Source organism: Varroa jacobsoni, unplaced genomic scaffold (genome assembly GCF_002532875.2).
Source record: "Varroa jacobsoni isolate VJ856 unplaced genomic scaffold, vjacob_1.0 scaffold_1274, whole genome shotgun sequence".
Lineage (NCBI taxonomy): Eukaryota > Metazoa > Arthropoda > Arachnida > Mesostigmata > Varroidae > Varroa > Varroa jacobsoni.
This window is the reverse complement of record NW_019214176.1, coordinates 20,341-42,670: the sequence shown is the minus strand read 5'-3', so window position 1 is coordinate 42,670 and position 22,330 is coordinate 20,341. Positions and strand designations below refer to the sequence as shown.

The 22,330-nt window shown below is 41.7% G+C and overlaps 1 protein-coding gene across 1 annotated transcript; it reads left to right on the top strand.

The window, feature by feature from the left end:
• Window positions 1-733: 733 nt before the first annotated feature.
• On the top strand, window positions 734-20,643 carry LOC111268310 (neuropeptide F receptor; the record flags this gene model as incomplete). The annotated part of the gene is made up of 4 exons (XM_022847207.2): window positions 734-1,369; window positions 17,179-17,939; window positions 19,752-20,030; window positions 20,352-20,643. Coding segments are annotated over exons 1-4 (1,356 nt in total), but the record flags the coding sequence as incomplete, so codon positions are not given.
• Window positions 20,644-22,330: the final 1,687 nt, after the last annotated feature.

Below are 22,330 nucleotides of genomic sequence, written 5' to 3'. Positions count from 1 at the left end.
AGATGGCCTTTTGAGCAGACTCGACATTTTGACATAGTTTGGCCATTAGTGACTAACTTTTTGAGATATACTATGTGACTGTTCGTAAATATATTCGTTAGTATTTCATAATTTGTATCGTCCTCACAAACGACGTGGCGGCAAGTTTTAAGCTAAGTTTCTATACAATATTTCTTTAAAACGCTAACAAACGAAAAACTGAATATCAGTCTTCAATACATTATTATCACTATTATTGTTTCAACATGTTAAAAATGTTGGACAACATGTTGAAAATCATGCGAGTAATATTATATAGTCCTTGGTGATTTTCAACTAGAAAAAAAGCTAGCGACCTAGTTTTATCTATGCCTACTGTATGTCCGTGCCAAAATGGTAGTAATACGCCTCATTTATGAGTAATTGTCAGTTGTGTGTCAGTATTGTGAAAATACGGAGGGTAAAGGTAACATAAAGCCGATAGACGTATGAAAGGCAGTCCAATACCCTAATTAGATACTCAAGATTTAGTCAAAACAGAGCCTGTGTAGTGTGCGTTTAGCCAGAGAAAAAGGACTACCGACGTAGATTCTTCGATCGTAATGGCGACTGCGGTTCGTACGTCACCTCCGCCATAGCCCAAGCAGGCGAAAACGGACGCCGATCTTCGCGAGGTTCCTCCTCCTGGAGAGGGTCGAGCCGACGAGAAAGGGCAGGAGTTAGGTCCTCTTGGTTAGACTCGTGGCTGCTCTGATCAAGTTACCATCGTATTACTTCGGTTGCGAAGTAAGTTGCCGTAGGCCGCGACGTGCTTGCTCTTCTTGTTTATGTCAACTTCAGCTTTGCGGTACATGGCGTAGGGTACTATGGGTATGTGGGGGTTCGTTTTGCTCGTTGACTGAGTAAGATATTGAACCTAAACTATATTGCAGGTGTCATCATAGGCCATAGGACAAGTAATCTACAGTGTGCGTGTGCAGCGATTTACTGCGAAACAAAGAACGTGCTGCTTCCATTTACAACATGACTGTTACTGTTATTGCTTCGTTCTTCTGTTATGACACAGTATGATGCATTGATATTCAGGCTGTCTCTGATCGTGTCTATTTCACGCTAACAAATGAGATTCATAAAAACAATAAGCCCTGAACGTCAGCAGTTTCTTCTAACGGTGGCGTCCTGTCGCTAACTTCTGCTTGTCTGTGGTCAAATCTTCTATCAACGACACTCAAAGGATAACGCTGATGTTCGCCTGTACAGCAATGTGTGTTTTTGACTTTGCCACCGCTATTTGCCCGAGATGAACAGTTCAAACGATGACTAGCCAGAAATCTGCCTTCAGCAGGCCTCGTTTAACGAATCATCAATGCAGCCTCCCTACACGACGGTGGTGAGTAAAAATGAGCATGAGCTTTTCAAAAAGTGGTCTCTTAATTCGACACATATAACCAGTAGCCTCAGTAAAATGATTATGGAACTACTGAGGGACATTTAGCGGCCTCGGAGTTTTGAATGAGGCATCACACGATATTATGCTATATATGTCTGTACGAACGGATTGCCTACGAAAGAAGGTAGAAACCATCCTTCCACCCGGTATTATTAGTGTTAAGGGGTCCTTAAAGTTAGATTCGGAGAAGCGTAAACAATAATTTGATGCATAGGCTTAGAGACGTTCGCAATAATCTGTCACAATTTACGTCAAATACCATACGAATGCCACGATATTATTGACCACTAGGCTTATACCTAATCGTTAAGAGAGAATGCTGTTATTTTTAATGTTAAGGTCGTTTGCCGGTTTTATCGGCGCTCTTAATGCTACAAACTACTTGTCTTTACTCTCATACTTCGAGACCTGGACAATTTCAGTAAAAGGTTTATTGGTTCTATGAAACTAAGAAAGACTACGACGCCATCACAAATGCGTGGCCAACTGCTGTTTATAATTACGTATTTCCTACGCCAACATTACGATATTTTTGTACTATGAAGCGGGTGATAGGTTTGCATATGGTCGTATCTGTTGAAATTAGGACATTTGAATTCAAAGCCTGGCTCTTCATCTAATTTGCTTCCATCCAATTACATGTAATACGTGTTTCTGACAGAAAGTTAAACAGGATTGAGCTATAGAATATCTGACAAAACGGTATATATAGGTCACCATTATGGACAAACATTCTATGACAAGCAGCAGAACGTATTCCAATTGTTTCAAATACGGATCTGGATAGATGCGTAAGTTCAGGTAAGGCAAGTTAAGCAAGCAAATCTTTTTTCAGTTACTGAGATGAGAGAAGTAACCGGGACGATGGAAAACAATAGTATAAGATGATCATAAGATAATCAGCAAATTTAGCAACATGGTTCTCATCACGACCTGGGGTTCAGCCACCTATCGTACCTTCGACTTCAGGGTAGATATTCAGGGTTCGGCGCCTAAATCTGGAATGCCTCTTGTGCCTTCTTCCTAGAACTGTACCTAATTCAAAAGAGATATTTCAGCAGAATAAGCATGTGCTACATGTGTTGCTTCGATATAAGCACCATTTGCCGCAGTTACAGCTTTAGTTTTGGAACTAGCTTACTCGCTCGTCATTTTCAAAATATTCCTTCTTCAACCTGCAAACAACTTTCTAGTAATAGCACTGGTAGATGTAAACTCGCTATGGTGACGTTCAAGTACGCTGCATAAAAAAAGTTCAATAGAATCTATTTTTGGACTAATAGCAGGCTGGAGCCTTCAAAAATTCAAGCAGTCGAGACTGACAAAAAGTCTGAAAGATACAAAAAAAATAGCGGAACAAGCCTTAAGGAAACTAACTAACCCAATTTACTATTAATATTCTCCTTTCCTAGCACTCAAGTTTTGTATGAAAAATCCAACTGTATCAAAAAATGGCGTTCTTGAGCTTGTTAAAAAAAAATGCTATTGAGCATTTTCCGGTTGGCGTACTAAAATGTCCTTCGGATATTTTTAAAGTCGCATGAAAACTGTCCATAGACATCTTCGGTCAAAAAGAGACTTCTGAGTGTCGCTGGCGCGCAAGGACTGGTTACGGAAGCGACACTTTTTCTTTTTTGCCACGATAAGTATGTTACTATGCTGTAGAAAGAGACTGGCTTTCTTTTGAAATTAAGAGAAACGGATGGAGGCATGCCTAATGCAACAAACAGGCAACCAAGCTTTCCCATGTATTCTATCTGCTTTATGGTGGTCTCCCTAGTCCATGATTATATCAATGTAAATTATTCACAGTTCGCTGCTTGTCCTCGAAATATTGACGCTTTTGGTGGCATGAATATGGACCAAGACCGAAAATAAGTGGAATCATGAATCGCTTTCCTGATTTAGCATCTTCAATATACCTAGATAATTCCCACTCTAACGTAATCTGTTTGTCGATAATCAGACCGCATCACATCTGCTTGCCTACACAAGTGGTCGTTATGCTGTGAAGGCAGCAACAGTAGTGGTGGATTCACGGGTGGCCCAAAGGAATCGGAGGCAAACGCACATATTGTTCAATGGAATACAATTTGACTGCCTTCTCAGAAAGTGAATTCGGAGCAATAAAAGCAAAGCCGATGGCCAGCTTCGACAGTCCGGTTTGCCACTAACATTGCCTGCGAACTGGAACTCTCTTCGGGGCGGCAATTAGTGCATATTTTAGCGTCCGCATGTATATATGGACGTGCCTGGGGAATCCTGCGAACGTAGAAAAAAAGATAGATATCTCGGGACTTTGTAGTCTAGACTTTTGTGCCTCAGCCCAGCGTGTTCCTTAGCTTCTAGTTCTCAATGCCTTACGGTGCCACTGCTTCTGGCTCTCACGTAGTATACCCACTTTTATTCTACAAGTGGCTCCTGCGGTAGATAACGCAGAAGCTTAATGTTGGTGAGTCTTTGATATGTGAACGCTATGCTGGGCAGACGAAGGAAAAGAAGGAAGGTGCCGGGCGGCTGTCCGGCATCTCTTCAGCTTGGAGTTTCTAAGAACTTTTAGAATAGCTAGACAAGACACCGGAGGATAAAACACAAGGAAGTAGGAAACAGCCGCTAGCAGGCCGGCAAGTATTCCTGTAGTTTTCTGCTTACTTTCCAAGTCTCCAGGTCAGCCTGAATTCATGCAAGCGTCGAGATTACGTCGCAACGAATGATGCGTGCGGTGACGGCGAGAGTATCGACGGGAGCAGCGTATGGGCTAAACTTTGCTTACTACCTCTATGGCTGAGTGGACCCGTTGTAAATGGGATATCCGCGTTAGATTTGCTGTAGATCATGTCTATCTAGAGACTTTTGGAGATAAGAGAAGATCTTGGTATAAAACTAATCAATATAGGAAGGTAATAGATTTGATTGCTTTCTTGTTTCTTTTCCTTGACTTGTAATGGTGTCTTATTATAGGGACACAGTGATATATAATTTTTCTTCCAAGTTGGTTGTTGCTTTGGGTTTAAACCAACGTTGATTTTCCAACCGGGCGTTTCTCACAATATCCGGTCAGTAAATCGACAGATGATCGGAGCAAGACAACTTTTGTTCTTTATCAGGTACATTTAAATTTTATCAAACCTATTTTGATAATTATCGTAAATAGTTGGTTATTGCTATCATCGTAGCGGTGTCACGAGACAAATGGTCATAAATTCTATTAAACAATGCAATTTCTCTATCAGCACTAGATTTTGAAACAGCGATCGAACAAATATAATTGTGGGTTATACTGTATCACTATGTCGATATGTTGTACTACAATCGTGAGCTTCCCGCCTCGGATCGTTCTTCCGTAAGGGAAAAACATCGTTGTTCCCATTACAGTTTACTGCTTTTAGCTACGGTTTCTACTATTACGACCGGTATATTTGCATGATTGCGAAAGATGGATAAGGCTAACCAGCTGGAAAGGGTTATTCGGAAATACGGAGAAATACATGAGTACTCTGTAGTATAGCAATTTCTTATTTAGAGAACGATCTCCAGTGTGTAGAGGGCGCAATCGCTCCTAACCCAGCTTCTGATATGTATCGACGTACAAACGAAGTAGCTGCCTTCAGTTCCACTTGACACATTGAGGATTTTTTGTTTCAATATGTTTCTTCTTGTATATACGGTCACTATTAGTTCCGCTGTCTAATTGCAATCGACATCAAAGAAAAGTAATAAATAGCAGCTTTAATCCTCTGATGTCACACGCCGAAGTGTCAATCAAATAAAGTTAGTATAAGTAGTGCTTAACGTACTTTTCTGGAAAAAAACTGGCCCGTTTTCTACACTGGGTAATGTTTTTAATACCTGTATAGTGTTATAACGTTGGTTATATCGAGAAGCGTTGTAAGTCATCATTCATTTCAGATAGAGCCGTTTGGTTCTCTGTTCAGATCAGGAGGAAAACGACTTTCCAGTTTTCAAAAGCACTGTAACCGTGACAATGGCTTACGAATGTGGTGAATCATTTACCGTTTCCATCAAAGAAAGCAGTTCCATGGGATTGGTGGACATGATGAGCGACTCATTAAAGTCTGCACACTGAGATTTCCCGCACAAGTTATAGAACCATACTTATGGAGTAATCAATAGCTTAACCGAGCTAGTGAACTACTTCTTTAAGACCGTGCCAGCTTATGTTTTCACGGTACGCCTCTACTTCGGATAAGCTTTTAATGGCAGCTGTTGAAATACATCAAAGTACGTACGTAGGCATCATCGAAACTATGCAAGTACGAACAAACCCAACTAATAACAACAGTTGAATCGAGCCTTTGCGACTACACCCATTTGCTAAAAACAACGTGTAGGGATTTAGCTAGTTATTCTGCAAGAAGAGTTCCGAATCATAACCTACGTGTTTACAATTAAGCACGTAGGTTGTAACCCACAGAGCATTTAAGCCTGACCCGTGTAGCTTGTGCTTCATAAAAGGCTCACTGATCAGTATCAAGCTGGGGGTATTATGTAGCATGAGCAAGAGAGATTCAGAGCAACAGTTAAGAAAAGTGAACGTTTTATCTGTTGATGACGAAGTGGAAGTCCAATAAGCCTCTATATTAGATAGTTCCAGAGTTATGACAGAATGTACTATAAGTCTTCGAGTTATTGACGTATTCCTTTTGTTGAACAATTTTATCGGAGCGATGACGTGCTCCGATAACGCGTAGGAAGCAAATTGCCCCTCGATCGGTAAGTGGGTCCCTGGCTGCGACCACCGTTAAACACCTAGTTTTGTTCTCTTACTCTCTCAGTTCTCCTGCCTGTACCTGCAATCGACAGCGAATGCGGGTCACGCTCCAAAGCATGCATGCCAGCATCGGCGAAAGGACCCCTGAAACACGACTAAATATGGGTAAGCAAAACGCATATTGCCCTGTGAAACTTAAATACGAAGAAAAGTTTCGCTTTTGCAACTAGACCGGTTCACTAGGAACTACGATTCTGCTCAGCGATACTTCGCCGCAGCCAGATTAAATAGCTGGACGATGCAGGTAAAATGGAGAATGGCAGTTCCTGGAAAAAAATTGAGGAAAAGTTAATAAATGTAAATACACGCTAATGCGTGGCTTCTACACGGGCATTGTTGTTTACTGTAAACATTGATGGAAAACATAAGTTAGCTCTGTATCATTTGGAGACGCTGGGTGAGACGCCGTTTGCCCCAGACATCTTGAAGTGTCAGTCTTCTCTGCGGAAATTACGAACAGAGTGTTTCTGGGGGATGGAACTGTAATATTTGCTGATGTAAACAGCTGCAACCATCTTTGCTAAGGCAGCAGGACCAAACTTATGGCCACGACCGACATTACTTTGTGGTAACAGGAAAAAAGTGGGTTTTTAGACGATCGCACAAGTGGACGACAAGCGACCTCATTCCTTCCATCCGACTCAACATGTAGGACGGACTCTGGTCGGTCGAAAGCATAAGTAGGTACATCTCATCCTTAGGCCTACATCTCACTTAGTTTAGACGAGCGCAGAAGCCGGGTCATCGGGCACAATTTCTTAGATCGGAGACTTTTCTGTCTGTAAAGGTGACGGTTCCGACTGGTCCGACTTGCCATAGCACGATGTACATATTTCTCAATTCCGGCAAGGCCTGACTTGAGCCATTCGCATAGGGTGTCTCTAAGAGTACTCACTTGGCGCCTAGAGACGACCCTTATAAGCGTAAACTGAAACCAAATGTGTACCGCGGTGATTTTTCTAATGACGTCTTTTTTAAACGGTTCACTTTATGAAATGGTCATGGAGTGCCTTTTGGTGCATCGGCCACTCGCGTGAAGCATACGGTCGTCTTATAGCGGGCCAAGCTATATGCTAAGCCGTACCTATTTACACTATTGATATGACATATAATAACATTTCGGGATCGACTAGAAAGGCAATCTTCGTTAATAACAAATTAATAGAATAATTCATTACCTTACAAATTCCTTTTTGTACGTAAAAAAAAAAATGCATATCGAATGTTCTCGTCGTATATATAGTGTGATAATCTGATTCCACGGCCCCCTCTGACACATACAAGCTATCCGTATTGCCGCTCTACTTGGGGCACTGAAAGTTTGACACGCAGATCTATACCCTAACTATTTAAGATCGCTCGTCTGCCTGCTAGGGCATTTCAAAGATCTGGTCAGTACCTAACAGATGGTACGCTCATTACCACAATAATATGTGGTAAGAAGTCGTGTAGGACACATACAACAAATGATTAAGATCTAATAGCCTGTCTCAATTCACCCTACGTGAAACAGCTTTTATAGAACGGCCTGCGGTCAAATTGAAACGAAGCATGCATTGCAAATAGCTGATAATAAGTAGGATAGTGATGTTATAATAAACTGTTATAGAATTCTTGTCACTATGACTTCTTCTTCCCTTATACCGGCTGCGTATAGGATCGAACCCTATACGCAGCTGGTATAAGAGCCTCCTTACAGCCGATTCTAAAAGCAAACCACGTAAACCTACTGTCGTTGAAAACAAGTCTACATGGTTCAATATGATTTCGGGCGGAATGGACGCCGTTACTTTCGGCCTCGAATCAAGGAAAGGAGGTGTCCGTATTGACGTCAAAAGCAATAAAATGATAGTCATAGAGGTACGTTCACCAGAGTTGGACTGATCCGAACAGGAGGGATTCGGAAGCAGGTAAGCCATTCTAGCCGATATCCGATGGCTACTAATACTCCTCGCATATAAACGCCGCGCAACGATTTCGCCTCAAGCCTACAATTGCCTTGTGGCTACCCTTGTTGCCGTACGGTTGATCGTAGTCGGCCATATAGCGTAGATCGTTTAATCCCAACGTGCGACAGTTGGACAAAGCAACAGACTGTGACCCAGTGAGCCGTCCCATGTGACGGGGGTTTTCGAACCATATTATTATTAGCTTACCAGCTGTCGTAACATCAAATCGCGATGGATCACCTTTATTCGCCCGCTAGATCGGCGCCACATAGCCGCCCGAAATTGCCAGAGGAATAGGCTTTTGCAACTGGTAGCATTTTACTAGCGTGGCATATATAGTTTTGGCCACTTGGCAGAACGATTGCCAGTTGCCCGGGTAAATGAGAAGGCAAAACGTTAAAGGGATCCTCTACGATTGTTACCGCTCTAGTTGTTTAACATCAGGCAGCAATTACAGTAGATATTTAGGTAATGATTCGTTTCTCGACGCAACAGATCAGCGTGATGGGTACTGTTTACGTGACGGGTACGTCTGTCGACGGAAAACAAGCCACCCTTTACTTTGTAGGATTATTTGCGTACTCCTTAGAAATGCCACAGGGCTGGCAATAACGCCAGCAGCAACCGGTTGATCGTGTATGAGATTAATTGTTTTAATCATAGATCCCTTTGCCCTATTGCCACTCCTACAAAAGCTGCTTAAGGCCGCCTATTGATTAGGGGTCCGGTGATTTGACGAGACCGGGCAATGGTACTGCTGACGTTAACGAGTGCCTACGGCAAAGTAACTAAAAGAACATTAACAGAACGCATATTCCTACACTTCAACTAGTGACTACGCTTTACATTTGACCTTTTCCATGAAAGATAGCACAGTTCTTCCGCTACACCTCATGGCTTTTCAGGCGCTGTATCTAGTTTCCTACCTGCTTACCTACTTGCAAGCAGGTGAGTGCACCTTATTTGTACGATTTGCGGTTTATTCACGCTTGACGTGTATTCATAGCGTGCCTGGAGTAATTTACAAATGTGCTTCTCGGAGCAGCTGGTGTCGTCACAGATCTGCTCTGATTATTATTATTGCAGCGATGCGTTAGTCTGTCCTTTTCGACTGTTAAATATTTTCCGTAGTGATGGCGCTAATTAGGTTTATTATTTTACCTTTATATTTTACGAGACTATAGAATATTTTATGCCGAAATTGTCTGGGAGACCATTGGGGGTTATCCTTAAATGTTGAAAGTCTTCTTTCTTATTTGTCCCATGTTTCTAAATGACACTGGACTGCATTTTACGGTTCTCTTCACCTATTACAGTATATAAGGCGGCCCGTAGTGATATCTGTCAGGCTGACTTTAGCATGATCCATAGCTTTGCGCTTGACAACACTCACTGTCTATCGATACGAGGGCGTTAGTTTTGTTTGGAACCAGATAATGGTTTGTACAACAGCCATATTTCGGCCAGCGAAGGCCATACTTACCTGTTGTCCTATTGCCGCAATGTCACAGATCATGTTCACTATATTCGACGTGACTATCGCCTACCCCCCATTCTTTATCGCTCGCTCTAACGAATAACGTTTGTAACAAACGATACGTAACATAGTCTGTCATCTTCGCGTGTCTTCTTTCCCTATGTACGTACGGTCACACGGCATGCCCCTGTAACTAGAACGCCAGCATCTACTGACTCTATTTATGCGCTGTGAGAAGAAATTAAAACGTGGTCCTCGCTAGGACTACTATATGAAATATATGTACTAACAAACTTATCATCTATTAATACTAGTCAATAAGGTTACTGATGGCAAAAACATGTTTCATTTACAGGATTACGACGTTACTACTACGGCCACTATTGTAGTTATTAAGCTATTTTTATCTGACTAATTTCTGATATGATGATTACGTAATATCCATCTGGCAGAAACTAAAACCAAAGCAATGTATATATGAGGAGCGACCAGATGTGTTACCTATGTTACGGCCTATCTTGTACAACTCACGCTACCACTAAACTCCACTTGTCTGTAGACATTATTTCGTGTTTACTGAAATACTTATGGCTCGCATTGACGACGGTAGGGAGTGGTCAAGAGGCACGAGTGGTGTCGTTATCAAAGTAACCAATGTGGCTTGGTATTGATAGCGAAACAACGTACAGACCTGTATGGCATAGTTTGACGGAGTGAAAAGGTCGAATCGGCCGTTCGTGAGTCGATGTGCTCATATGTGCGCGTATCTTCTCTACGTATTGAATTTACCGGGGAAGCGACAGCGACGCCATATGGCTGGAAGGTTGGTAGACCAAGACCTCATGCTTTCTCTACGATTGTTCATACGAACGAGCGAGTCGGGCTGAAGTGCTCGTTGGAGAACGATTAACAGTACTTGTATCGTTTTGTGCAGCTTTGTTAATCACATGTTGACACTGAGGACTCGAAGCGAATAGCCCATGATGCAAAAGGAAAGATTCGAACAGACGTTTCCTCTTTAGAGCAGTAAGAATTGGACAGTGACGGAGGACGTAAAATTGAGAGCGAGAATAGTCAAGATAGGACAAAAATATTGCTGAAATATAATAGAACGCTGTACCACCCACTGCTACACTGGAAGCAGCTATTGGAAAACAATCATGCGATTGTCGGGCTTGCGGACGACAATCTGTTAATAGCAACAGTACATCAAGCCTGTATCCGAAAGTGAATATTCCTAAAACTCTGTCTACTGTTTCATCAATCATAGTCATTATAGTACTGCTTGAAAAAGACCTGAAAATCGGTCACAGTCAGAATCTAACAGTACGAAAGAAAAATGATGATGTTCGTTAACCTATTAAAACTGCGTATTTCATTGCAATGGAAGGACGCATAGAAAAAAGTCAGCGTATGTTTGCCTTGCTCCAAATCGCAAAAGAGTTAGAGAAGGAATCGGAAGTCAACCGATCATTAGGGCATCATAGCATTGTTCTTTTGATAGAGGTCATTTGTGTAGCACTACTTAATAGGGAGGGGCCTGCCATGGCTAAACGACACAACAGTTCGCCTCCAAGTAGAGATATGCGCTCTTTGCACAATGTTAGGCTCACTAGAGGGTCATGTCCTTCCATTTCTCTAATTACTGTTTGCTCACTATAAAAGGTATTTTTATAACACCGGTTCAAGGGAAAGCGTGTCATTGTGTTTTTGTTTAAGCAGTCAATTAATTTAGATGCGTGTCCAAGTACCCGAGCTTACAACTAATTGTATTTAATGAGACGACGTACACGACAATTATCTGTTGTGGAATTCTACAGATAGAACACAAATGGTGACTCCTAACAAGTAGTATAAGCTTTATCCACATGATACAACAAGGACAACAGTTTTGAATCTAATTAAATCAGGGCAACACTTGAATTGAAGGACTCTCTAAATCATTTGCTGTGAGCCTCGTGTTTTTCGTCCTAAGTCATACATCCAACTTTGGCCTACATAGTCTCCGTTATAGATTCAACTGAATGCAATAACCCGCAAATTTTTGTCTCGGTCACGAAAATGGTGAATCTCAAAAACACAACTCTCTGTTGTTACCTAAACAATAAACCCTTTCCACAATACGTCACGAGACATATTTGCTAAGCATGTTGTTTGAAGTTCGTAAACTACGTAATAGTATGATTGTCAGAATCGGAAATGTCCTCATCGATGATTTATCACTGCACTGCATCAATCGCTTCACATATACCTATCGTGTGTTCACAGGACCAACAATAGTATTGAAAATACAGTCTTAATGACGATAGCGGTAACAGCAGCAGTCGAATGAAAAAAGTCCTGAAGGACCTGCTAACTCAAATTCGGCAATGTCTTTCACCATTTCTGTACTATACAGCCTGGCACCTTCGTGGAACAGGATGACTGGATTTACCTGTGGGCTGGTTCTATAGTCACGGCAGCGAATATGCAACTGGATATGTCGATTACCGTCCTGTCTCTTTCCCACCGTGTCAATCTTGAACAGTCCCATTGCACACGGATACTCAGCAATGTAGGCTAGTTTTTCGGAAACCGAAATGGGCTCAGGTTCGCTGTAGACCTCCTTCTGGATGATCTCTGCAGGAATGCCCCACGTTCAGATTAGTGGTGTTTCAATATACAGCAAGTAAAGGCTAAACTACACACAGATAATTTTAGTCGGATGAGAGATCTGCTTTGTCCTGAGCTGAGATGTGCCACTTAGTCGTCCCTTTTTATCTTGTCTTTCGACATAGAGACGTCACTTTTCGTCACCTGACAGGGTTCCGTGCGGAAATGTATCACTGCAAAGGAGCGCTTGGTTGCATGCAAGATACTGAGCGGAAATGGTAAGCCGATTTGTAATATTCGTTTCGCATAACACGAAGGAAACCCGAGCATCAGCCTCTTGAGTCATTTTCGCTGAGTAAACGTCATGAAGTATGTTGTCATGTCTATAGCTTGTCTTGCGAGTCAACTTTCCGCTTAACTGATGGCCGTTATCCCTTAAAAATGCCTAAAAAGGGTCTTCGTCGCAGTCTGAAGGTCTTTCGAAAAAGCACTTAGATAATTGGGAAAAGCACCTAAAAATAGTATTAGAGAAATGCAACGGTCATTGATGATGCGTAGTAACATGAAAATAAGTACTTTATGCTTTGCGAAAACACAGCCCAATTAATCTCTCCGTACACTTAAGTATCTATATATCCATGCTAAGATATCTAAATGATGACTGGCTGAAGTGTCGCTCAATAGTACGGTACATATAAAAAATTCAGTGGGAGTAAATTTTAGGCTGATAGCAGGCCAAGAGTCTGAAAATTGAAAGGACGTAGAAAGTCTCAAAAAAGCCAATCGTTGGAGCTTCTTCAGGCGATTAAATGGACAATTGATATCCTGCTTTTTAAAGTTGCCATTAATTTTTCTATACGAAATCGAATATTATTTTTCTATTAAGCAATTTCAGTTAACTTTCAAGCTTCAAACTTTATTGGAACTATTATGGAAATCTTCCTCGGATTTTAAAAAGCCGCATGAAAACTAAGAAAAAAACATAGACCGTCGAATTCAAACAAAAAAAAAAAGAGGAACTTTTTAATATTCGTGGAGGTCTATCCCGCCCGAAACTATCGCAAAACAGCTGATCTTAGTCGAAGTTGCGACAACGACATACTCTTTTCCGTCGTGTTTGTTGTTTGTTCTGAAAATGACTGGCATTCCTCTAATACAAAAATAGCGCATGAACGTATGCCCGCGATCACAAATTTTCCGACCAGGTTTGTCTTTGAATGACCGCCCTGTTTACGGTAGTACACATATGAAGTAGATATATGGGACTTCGCTCTCGTCTGCTCTAACTCATTCTGATTTATTCACGTTAGTTTCTTGACCGACAAGCAAGATCAGATGTATTTCGTGCGAGAAATAAGGGGAAATCGCCAAGGTGATTCGAGGATTGTGGCGACGTCGCGCATCCACTGGGGAGGGGCCAATTCGGATGCGTTATAGCACGGGCACGATGCTAGTGGTACGTTGCAAAAGCCGCTTCCGTACAAAAGACACTTGACTGCTGCAAGAATGCGCTATAGCTAGTGGATATGGCCGAACGCTACGGTCAGAATGTAAGAAATTAACAAATGCTACTTTGGACGCATCCAGGGTATAAAAGCCTGAGCATCTAGTGGATCTATTATCAGTCTCCGACCAACGGGCTACCTGTTACTTTATATAGAGTGACTGTCACGCTAAAAGAACGACAAGCCCAATGCGACAATCCGTCGTTGTCTCAAGCGGAAAACTAACTCGGTATCGGATGTCGTAGTATATCGATAGGTCGAGTTTAGCAGCGAGTTCCCTATATGTGTTTCGATCAAAGGCCTGTCGATATTACCCAACGAAAGCGCTCTTAATCTTTAATATACTCATTAGCCATGTGCAATAGTTTTTACTTACGAATAACATGTAAAAGCATAAACAGTATAGATCCTAGGAGTCGCAGCAAAAACTGGAGCTACTGCGCCACCATCGATACGAGCATACAGCAAACTTACGCCTGAGAAGCTTGATAAATCCGCAAATGACATTATTCTTAGAATGACTAAAAATTATGATTCTCGTGCCGGTTTCTGACAAGCGTAGTCCGGGGCTCGCCTAAGTAGAGTGCACCGTACACTTATAAACATACAAACTATATAGTCGTATGTGTCGATTGCTTCCCGACGGTGACGGAATGATCGAATCAACGAGAGCAAGGCAGACAAAATTAAAGTTGATAATTTGTAACCGAATCAGCAGCGGCCTGGGTTGCGTCGCTGTACGTCATACGTGTTCATTAATACATGCAAATGACACGACAAGACGCTAAAACGAGTACGCATTGAACGTGAACGGCCATTAACATTAGCATACCTACGAGCCTTGACGATATAACGGTATCACCTTGATGACCAATTGGTGTCAACTAGTACCAATTTGGTAATAATGCCTATGAGAATGTTGCCAGAGCTGTACAAGTGCGGAGTAATTCAATGATATTTGTTACACATGCGAAAACCATTTGAGGGATCTTTAGAAATATTGTGACGATAGGGGTTTGTTATACTGAAAAAATCAATTTCAGGATGTGCGGTAACAAAATAAATAGCTAAAGCCTATAGTTTTGCTTGAATTTAGATACTGGTTCCGGATGTTACTCAAAAACGAGGTAGAATTTTGTTTTACAACAATTAGCACGCAGACCTTATGTATTAATCATTATAGCCAAGTTAGCATGTTACATGTACTGTATGATTAACGGACATGCTAACACAAATTCAGTACCCTTACTTTATATATATTGGGGAGCTTCGTTGCGAAGATAAGGTCAAATTAACAACAATAGTTACAATTGAGTTTACGTAAGGATTATAATTGGTTTGGCTTCTGCAAACAGAAAATAAGTTTTTGCCAGCTTAAAGCTACCTATTTCATGAAATTGTAGAATTTGCAGATGAAACAATTAATAATAACAAATCAAGAGGAAATTGTCAGAACGACTTCGATGTAAAGTTCATTTGGCGGGGGTAGATAGTTCGAGTATGAACTTGCCTGGTGTTTACCATCAGCGATCACTGTGATAGTTTTTACAAGCAAAGGCAAGATTTGCAGATTTTCATTTCTGCCAGAAAATTTGTGAGTCGCACCTATTTTAAGTCTATGCCCAGTCCCATGGGAAATTACCGTGAGGTAAACATTGTTAAACGGTAAGCAGTACCGTCAACACGGCGTTACCGCTACTCTGGTAGCTTAGCATAGTATACTCCAACAAAAACATTACTATCAGTGTCTCAATAATCGGTCGAGAAAATCAACCTTCGCTTACTCAGGTCCCGGCGGACATGGTCAAGTAAGGCCATGCTGTAAAAGAGCTGAAATTGAATGTTACTTAACGTTGATCATAAAACGACACAAACAGCATCTTTCAGCTAAACCTGACACCAATCTTTAAAGTTCCTCTTACCGGAGCCTGGCCCTCTTCCTAAGGTGACACAGTGTACGATGTCGTTAGGTCTGGAAGCTTCGCGGATAAATAGGCAATATTAATAATAAGTTTAAGCAGAAAAGTTCCTGTCAAATACACTTTAGATGAAAGGCTTTTTATGGACTAATGAGACAAAACAAATCATCAGCCTGTAGTAACGCAGCAGATCCAGGTTGACCTAGAAACTTCTACCGTACCTTGACTTTGGGTGGCTACATTCTCATTTATAGAAGATTATAGGACTCTATCTGCTTCTCCGGCCCACGGTTTCACTTCGCTCATTATGGGTAAGTGGTTTAAGCTCTCGTATCGTTTCGTCTTCGAAATGGGTTGCCCCGTCAGATGGGGAAAGCTAGAATTTAAATAATTCATAATGAGATCGAGTACTTATCCAAACACAATATCAAGCATATTTGAAAACATACACAATGACACGTTTAAATAAGACAAACTAATTATTTACTATTGATATTATTATTGATACAATCACCAGCTCAAGCCGAACAGTGTGCACAATCATAGGATACTTCAAGGACGCCTCAAAGGCGCACTGACGTGCGTATATTCATCATGCATTATTGAATTAGGTATTGTCACCCAAAATCCTCCACGTACTGTTAATGATATGCCAAAACGTGCGTGTATTTCGAGTTTTTTTGCGCGACACCCTCGTTCATTCGGCTCTTATTAACTTGTTGCTAGCAGAGTTTTGCAATATAATACTGAAAAGAGCGGCCAATATATATATATATATATATATATATATATATATATAGTTGAAAAAGTAATGATCCACCAGACTATTTAACAGGCTGGTAACATCACTGGGGTGTCAGAAAGAAAGTGTCCAGATAAAAGCGTTGTATACCCTGCCCTGTCTACTTCGTTCAATTCGAAGGCAAGACACGTTGACATTGTAGCTACAGCGGTTCGTAATCGGTGTACCGCCTTTGAGGAGAATATGGGGAAAACGGGGGTGTCGCAAGAACGACATTAATCGTCGTCAGCATCGAGGCTAATTGATTGATCTTTGCAAGTCAGTGACATGCCTATCGACTATTGGTGCACAATTGTCACGTACGGGAGTGACACTGATCGCGAAGGGTGATGATGATGCGCATACTGATTCATATATAAATGGGTTTTCAATGAAAATATCTACAGATCTTTCTCACTGATTGAAACGATCTTTTACTGTCTGGCCAACCTCCTGCTAAACGATGTAGCGCTTTTTATCATGTTAATTATACTAAACACTTATCGGCTCTCAGCCTTTTTCCCCACTGGTTAAACATATTCAGAACCAACTCCAGCATGAACATAGCTACTTCACTGCTGACCTTAGACCAGTTGAGTAACGTAATAGTAAACCACAAAATTCAGGGACGCAATAGGGAAATAGCAGCGGCTTGCTAGGATCGGTAATCGAACATGACACATTGCATGTTTTAGTATATCATGATCTTTTTTTTATTTTTGCTATTTCTACAGGGGGTTCTACTGCAGGAAGATGATGTGGACGACGGGGTTAACGATGTGGGGGGTTTAGTTGCTGAGCAGCAACACGTCGCCTTATTACCGACGCTGACGACGCTTCATGTCAACGACACGGTACCGGGGATCGTTAGTGGAAACGGTTCCCTTTCGGATGACCCGACCGAACACCGAATCAAGGCAATGCTAGAAAATATGATGGACAAAACGAAGATTATGGCTATCGAGGAAATTCCACTTATTATTCTATTAACGTTTTATTCGGTGCTCATCATGACGGGAGCTATTGGTAACGGTTTAGTTTGTGTGGCCGTTGCGCGCAAACCCGCTATGCGCACAGCTCGCAACGTGTACATCATCAATTTAGCAATCAGCGATCTTATTTTATGCTTGTTCACGATGCCGTTTACTTTGGTCGAGTTAATCCTGCGGTACTGGCCTCTCGGAACTATCACTTGCAAGCTTGTTGGAGGTCTTGAAGCGACATCGATCTTCGTCTCCACGATCTCTATAACAGCAATAGCGATCGACCGATACATGGTAATCATCTATCCGTCGCGCGAGACGTTTCAGCCCAGGACAGCATTTTTCGGCATATGGTGCTTCGCCCTTCTGCTGGCAGCTCCGCTATTTGCCTCGAGAATCGTCGAATACCCGGAGATGCCGCCGGAAACTCGGCAGATCCTTCGCGATCGTGGTTTCGAGTTCAACGACGATGTCACCTATTGCATCGAGAATTGGCCACATGAACGGGGCAGGTTGGTAACCGAAAATTTTTATTCATTCTCTCCTTACATTGAATGCAATGTCACTCAGGCCTAAAATTATCGAGTTGCCGACAGCAAATTTTCGAATCGTTAGAGCTTTTTACTTCTTCTTATTTTACACAGATAAGTATTATAGCTATACATTAATTATACAAGTTTACTAAAATTATTACTTAACTATGAAAATAACAAATAACGTGTTGATGTTTCGTACACATGGTGCACCCTAAATGTGTCCTTTTGCTAACCAAGAACAGCTGGAGCTATATCTCGCTCCTCCAAAAGATCACTGTTTCACCGTTTGACCTTGACGCAAGGGCTTACCAGCTGTCGCCACGTGAATGCAATAGCCTATGCCCAGGAAGTATCACGCAGATTATTTTCAATTTCGGCGAAGTAGTGTAGGCCCAAGGCGCAAAAGTATAACCATTACGCAGTTAACCCAAAATTGCGGAAAGGGGCCGACCGTTGGTGGCATAGGCAGCTGCGAAATTACCTCTTCGCTGCTTTTTGACATGCGATTCTCGCAAGTATGTCTTTAGTAGCGTGCAATGAAAATGTGTCTAAAATTTAGTGGCAACATTCTTTCCTTCTATTCACCCCTGATTTCTCGCCCAGGGTCACGACGTCATCATTATAACCGAATACGAAGCATGTCTACCACGACCCAAATCTATTTCCTGGATGTTGCTAGTGAATCCACCTGGGCGATCCTCAATTTCGAGCCGAGCACCAGGGCAGAAATTGGTTTCTTCAACAAAAGGCCTGTTTCCTATGCGTTTTTGTGTGCGTGTGTGTCTAATGGAAGAGGAATCACAAATAAAATACGATTACGCCGCGCTGTCATACCCCGTGGCTTGTACCTGCTGGTGGGAGTATAGATATTTGTCGTGTTCGTAACAAAAATTTCTTATCTTTTCAGTTTCTGTCCCTTGTACTCTTCTTTGGCCTTCTCAGCGGCAGGCTATTCACTTTCGATCAAACCTCAGCCAGATGGGGAGACAACCCATAGCAGTCTAGACTGCCAGTTGGCGCATTTATCGGAATTAACTGCTAATGAAACTGGCGAGCACCATCAGCCTGGCCGGCCTTGTTTAGTGTTTAGTCCAGGCCAGCTTCGGTGCTCGCAGGACTTCTAAGTCATTGTTTACAGCAAATAAATTTCGCCCTATTATTGCTTAGTTAGCCTTGTCCTTTCCAGATCCTGGCAGTGCAAACGTTTCATCGCCGCCGCCAGCGTTGTTGTCTCTCGCATATTATCAACACGTACAGAAGGGGCTAGCAGAAGTTTGTAAAAGTAATTTTGCGATTACACAGTTACGCTTTTGTGGCAGAAGACACAATAACGAAAAGGTTGGCTGTCCAATCAGTCGGCAATTGGCGGTCTGTGAAACGATGACATCATTATCTTGGCCAGGATGTTTTAGTTGGAATAAATTTTATTGTCTGGTCCGTATAGAGACGAAAAGAAGCTTTGCTACGCCGTTGAAGTTTGCGGTGAAAACATGTCAGAATTCCAAGTGGTCGACTTATGCGGCTGCTCTAAATGGTTTAGGCTTTTCATTTTAGAACGTTTTGCCGAATCAGGTTCTTTTATCTATCGCAGTTACATAGTTTAAATATATATACGTGTGTGTGTGTGTGTGTGGATAATGATAAAATGCTGTAACAATGCCAATAGGCAAGAATATGTAACTTCTATGAATATGAATAAATACATACAAACCATAGTTGATCTTTTAGTCGTTCTTCGGTCTTACAATGCGCTGTACTTTTCTGTGTGCAACTCTGATCTTCTTGCAGATTCTACTATTCGATATTTACCCTAGTGTTCCAGTATATGTTGCCTATTATTATCGTTAGTTTGGCGTACGCGTCTATCTGCCGAAAGCTGCAGTGTCGAATGGCCAGTACGGGCTCAAAGCTCGAAGATAAACTATTGCGGGAACGACGACGGGTTCAACGCACAAACAAACTTCTTATTTCGATCACCGTCGTGTTCATCCTGAGCTGGCTACCACTCAATCTATTAAATGCTTATTTTGACTACATTAATCCGAAACTGGATCATCAAGCATTCAAGCAAGTCTAATTCTGTGTACTAGCTTTTGTTTCTTCAACTTTTTTAACGCTTTCATAGTAATAATTATAATAACAATAATCGCTTTTGTTTTTTACAGTAACTGCCAGCGTCTGAAAAGAAATGTCAAGTTTTTTTTTTTAACTTTTGTATCATACGTATTGTTGATTGTTTACGTTTGGCTACAATACAAAGGGACAGCGTGACCAGCTTTTGTTACCAGTTCGATTCTGTCTAGTCATACGGAAATGACAGCTCGTTAGAAAGATATGAGTATGGCAGTTGAAAAAGAGTTAGCCTTCTACTATTTATTTCTCTTTCAGAATAACGTTCGCCATCTGCCATATGTGGGGCATGAGTTCAGCGTGCTCCAATCCGTTCCTTTACGGCTGGCTCAATGATAATTTCCGAAAAGAATTCAAAGAGATTTTTGGTTCATGTTTCGGGAAACACATCAAGCTGCAGACGCCCGTCCGGCCTGGTACGCTCGACGAGTCGGATGCGGCTGTTAAGAAGGACATGACCGCGCACCATCAGTCTGTTGGCCTTGTTTCTGCGTTGCTGAAGGGCGATATACGAGACGAGACCGCATCAAAGATTAGAGACAGCGAAAGGGTAGGTACAGTTCTAGTTCAAGACGGCGACGACACAAAGGCGAAAGTAACTGTCCTCAGCGGCAGCAACGTCCCGCAAACAGGATCACCCGTATAGAAGGTCGTCGTGAACCAACCGCATGGTTAGAGAAAATGTGTTAGACAAAAGTTTTTAGCGTTCAAGCAACACAACGACGATACGTTACAACTAGTTATTTGTTGACTGATTTTTAGTTAGCCTCGACTCAGTAAATCCAAGCCTAAGCTGAGCCACTGTAATAAGCTATCCAGCGACCAAATGACACCGACGAAAACACCAGCAAAAAGGTGCGATTTCTTCTACTAATAGCGGTGACTGGTAGCGAAACACCAATGGCAAATGCTACAATCGTTGCCAGCACAATCAATCCAATATGGAGCAAACAATATTAGTTGTCTCGTTTTCAATACGTAATAATTAACTCCGTTGAAGATCTTCAGTGACTGGTAGTTACTCATTCAATCATCTATTTATTACATAGATAGAATGCTGTAAAATCGTTTAGGGGCACCCTTGTACTATAAATTGAGTATATGAATGTAGAATGCATTCGCAGTGTTTCAGATCCTGCCATAGAAATCAGACCGAGTAAGTGAAATGCATCGGGTAACAACGAGATACACAAGAAGAGGTAATATGTCGTTCACTAGTTGAAGTGACAAATGATGACATTGACCTCATTCCTACTTCGTTCAACAGACACATGGAGATAGAAACGGAGCGTAGCAAACGTGATTTAGGTTAACCTACCCGTAAAAAGATGACAACTAAAAAACAATCGAAATTCACGTGACGGTTTTAAATCGAATATACCATAGGCTGGCAGTTTGATTTTGCCGCCTCTTGCTGCTACAGCGCCCGCTACCGGATCGTTTCGATCTACTTCCCGTTCCAGCGGCGCTGTATCAGGCTACGTCTTAATTTTGAACTATCAACTCTTCGCACGAATTTCCACATCGAATGCATCGAAGCGACAAACAGATTTTCAAAAAAATTAACTCATGTTTGATATAATATCGTAGCTCGCTACCCCCAGAACTTTTACCAAGGGCTGAAGCAAAGTTCACCCGTGTCGCTAATGACAGAAGCAGAAGTATATCATGAATTTCTATATATAATCTATCCGCCTACAAATATTCATTAGCATTGGATCGTATAGGTGCCTGCTAGCAGTGTACCGAACTGTTAGTGTCTATGGTTTTATCGCATTTACTAATCAAGCGGTCTATGCTACATGTCAAGCTTCAACACAACCAGCAAGATTTTATGCTATTCATATTGCACTGTTATCATCTATTCTAGTCAAATTAATTCAATACCAATTTCAATGTCAACATATCGATAATTAATTTTTTTGCAAGCGACAAGCTATCGATAAAGAGTGAGACTCATGTATAAAAAGGTAATAATTCGTTCATATTATTGTGCATATCATGACGTGTACACGTATGTGCGTGCGAGTGCGTCCTTAGCTGTTATTTATTTTTGCTTTGACTATCGCGCAAAGATTACCTAAATAAATAGCCGACCCGTGAAAGACGATCAAAGGACAGAATTAATATTGACCTACGGCAGGCCCATGCTAACGGCACTGTTGTTGGCAACGGTAACAACAACGGGAATAATGGTGAAAGTAGCTCGGTAGAAGACTCGACTTCGTGTATAGATA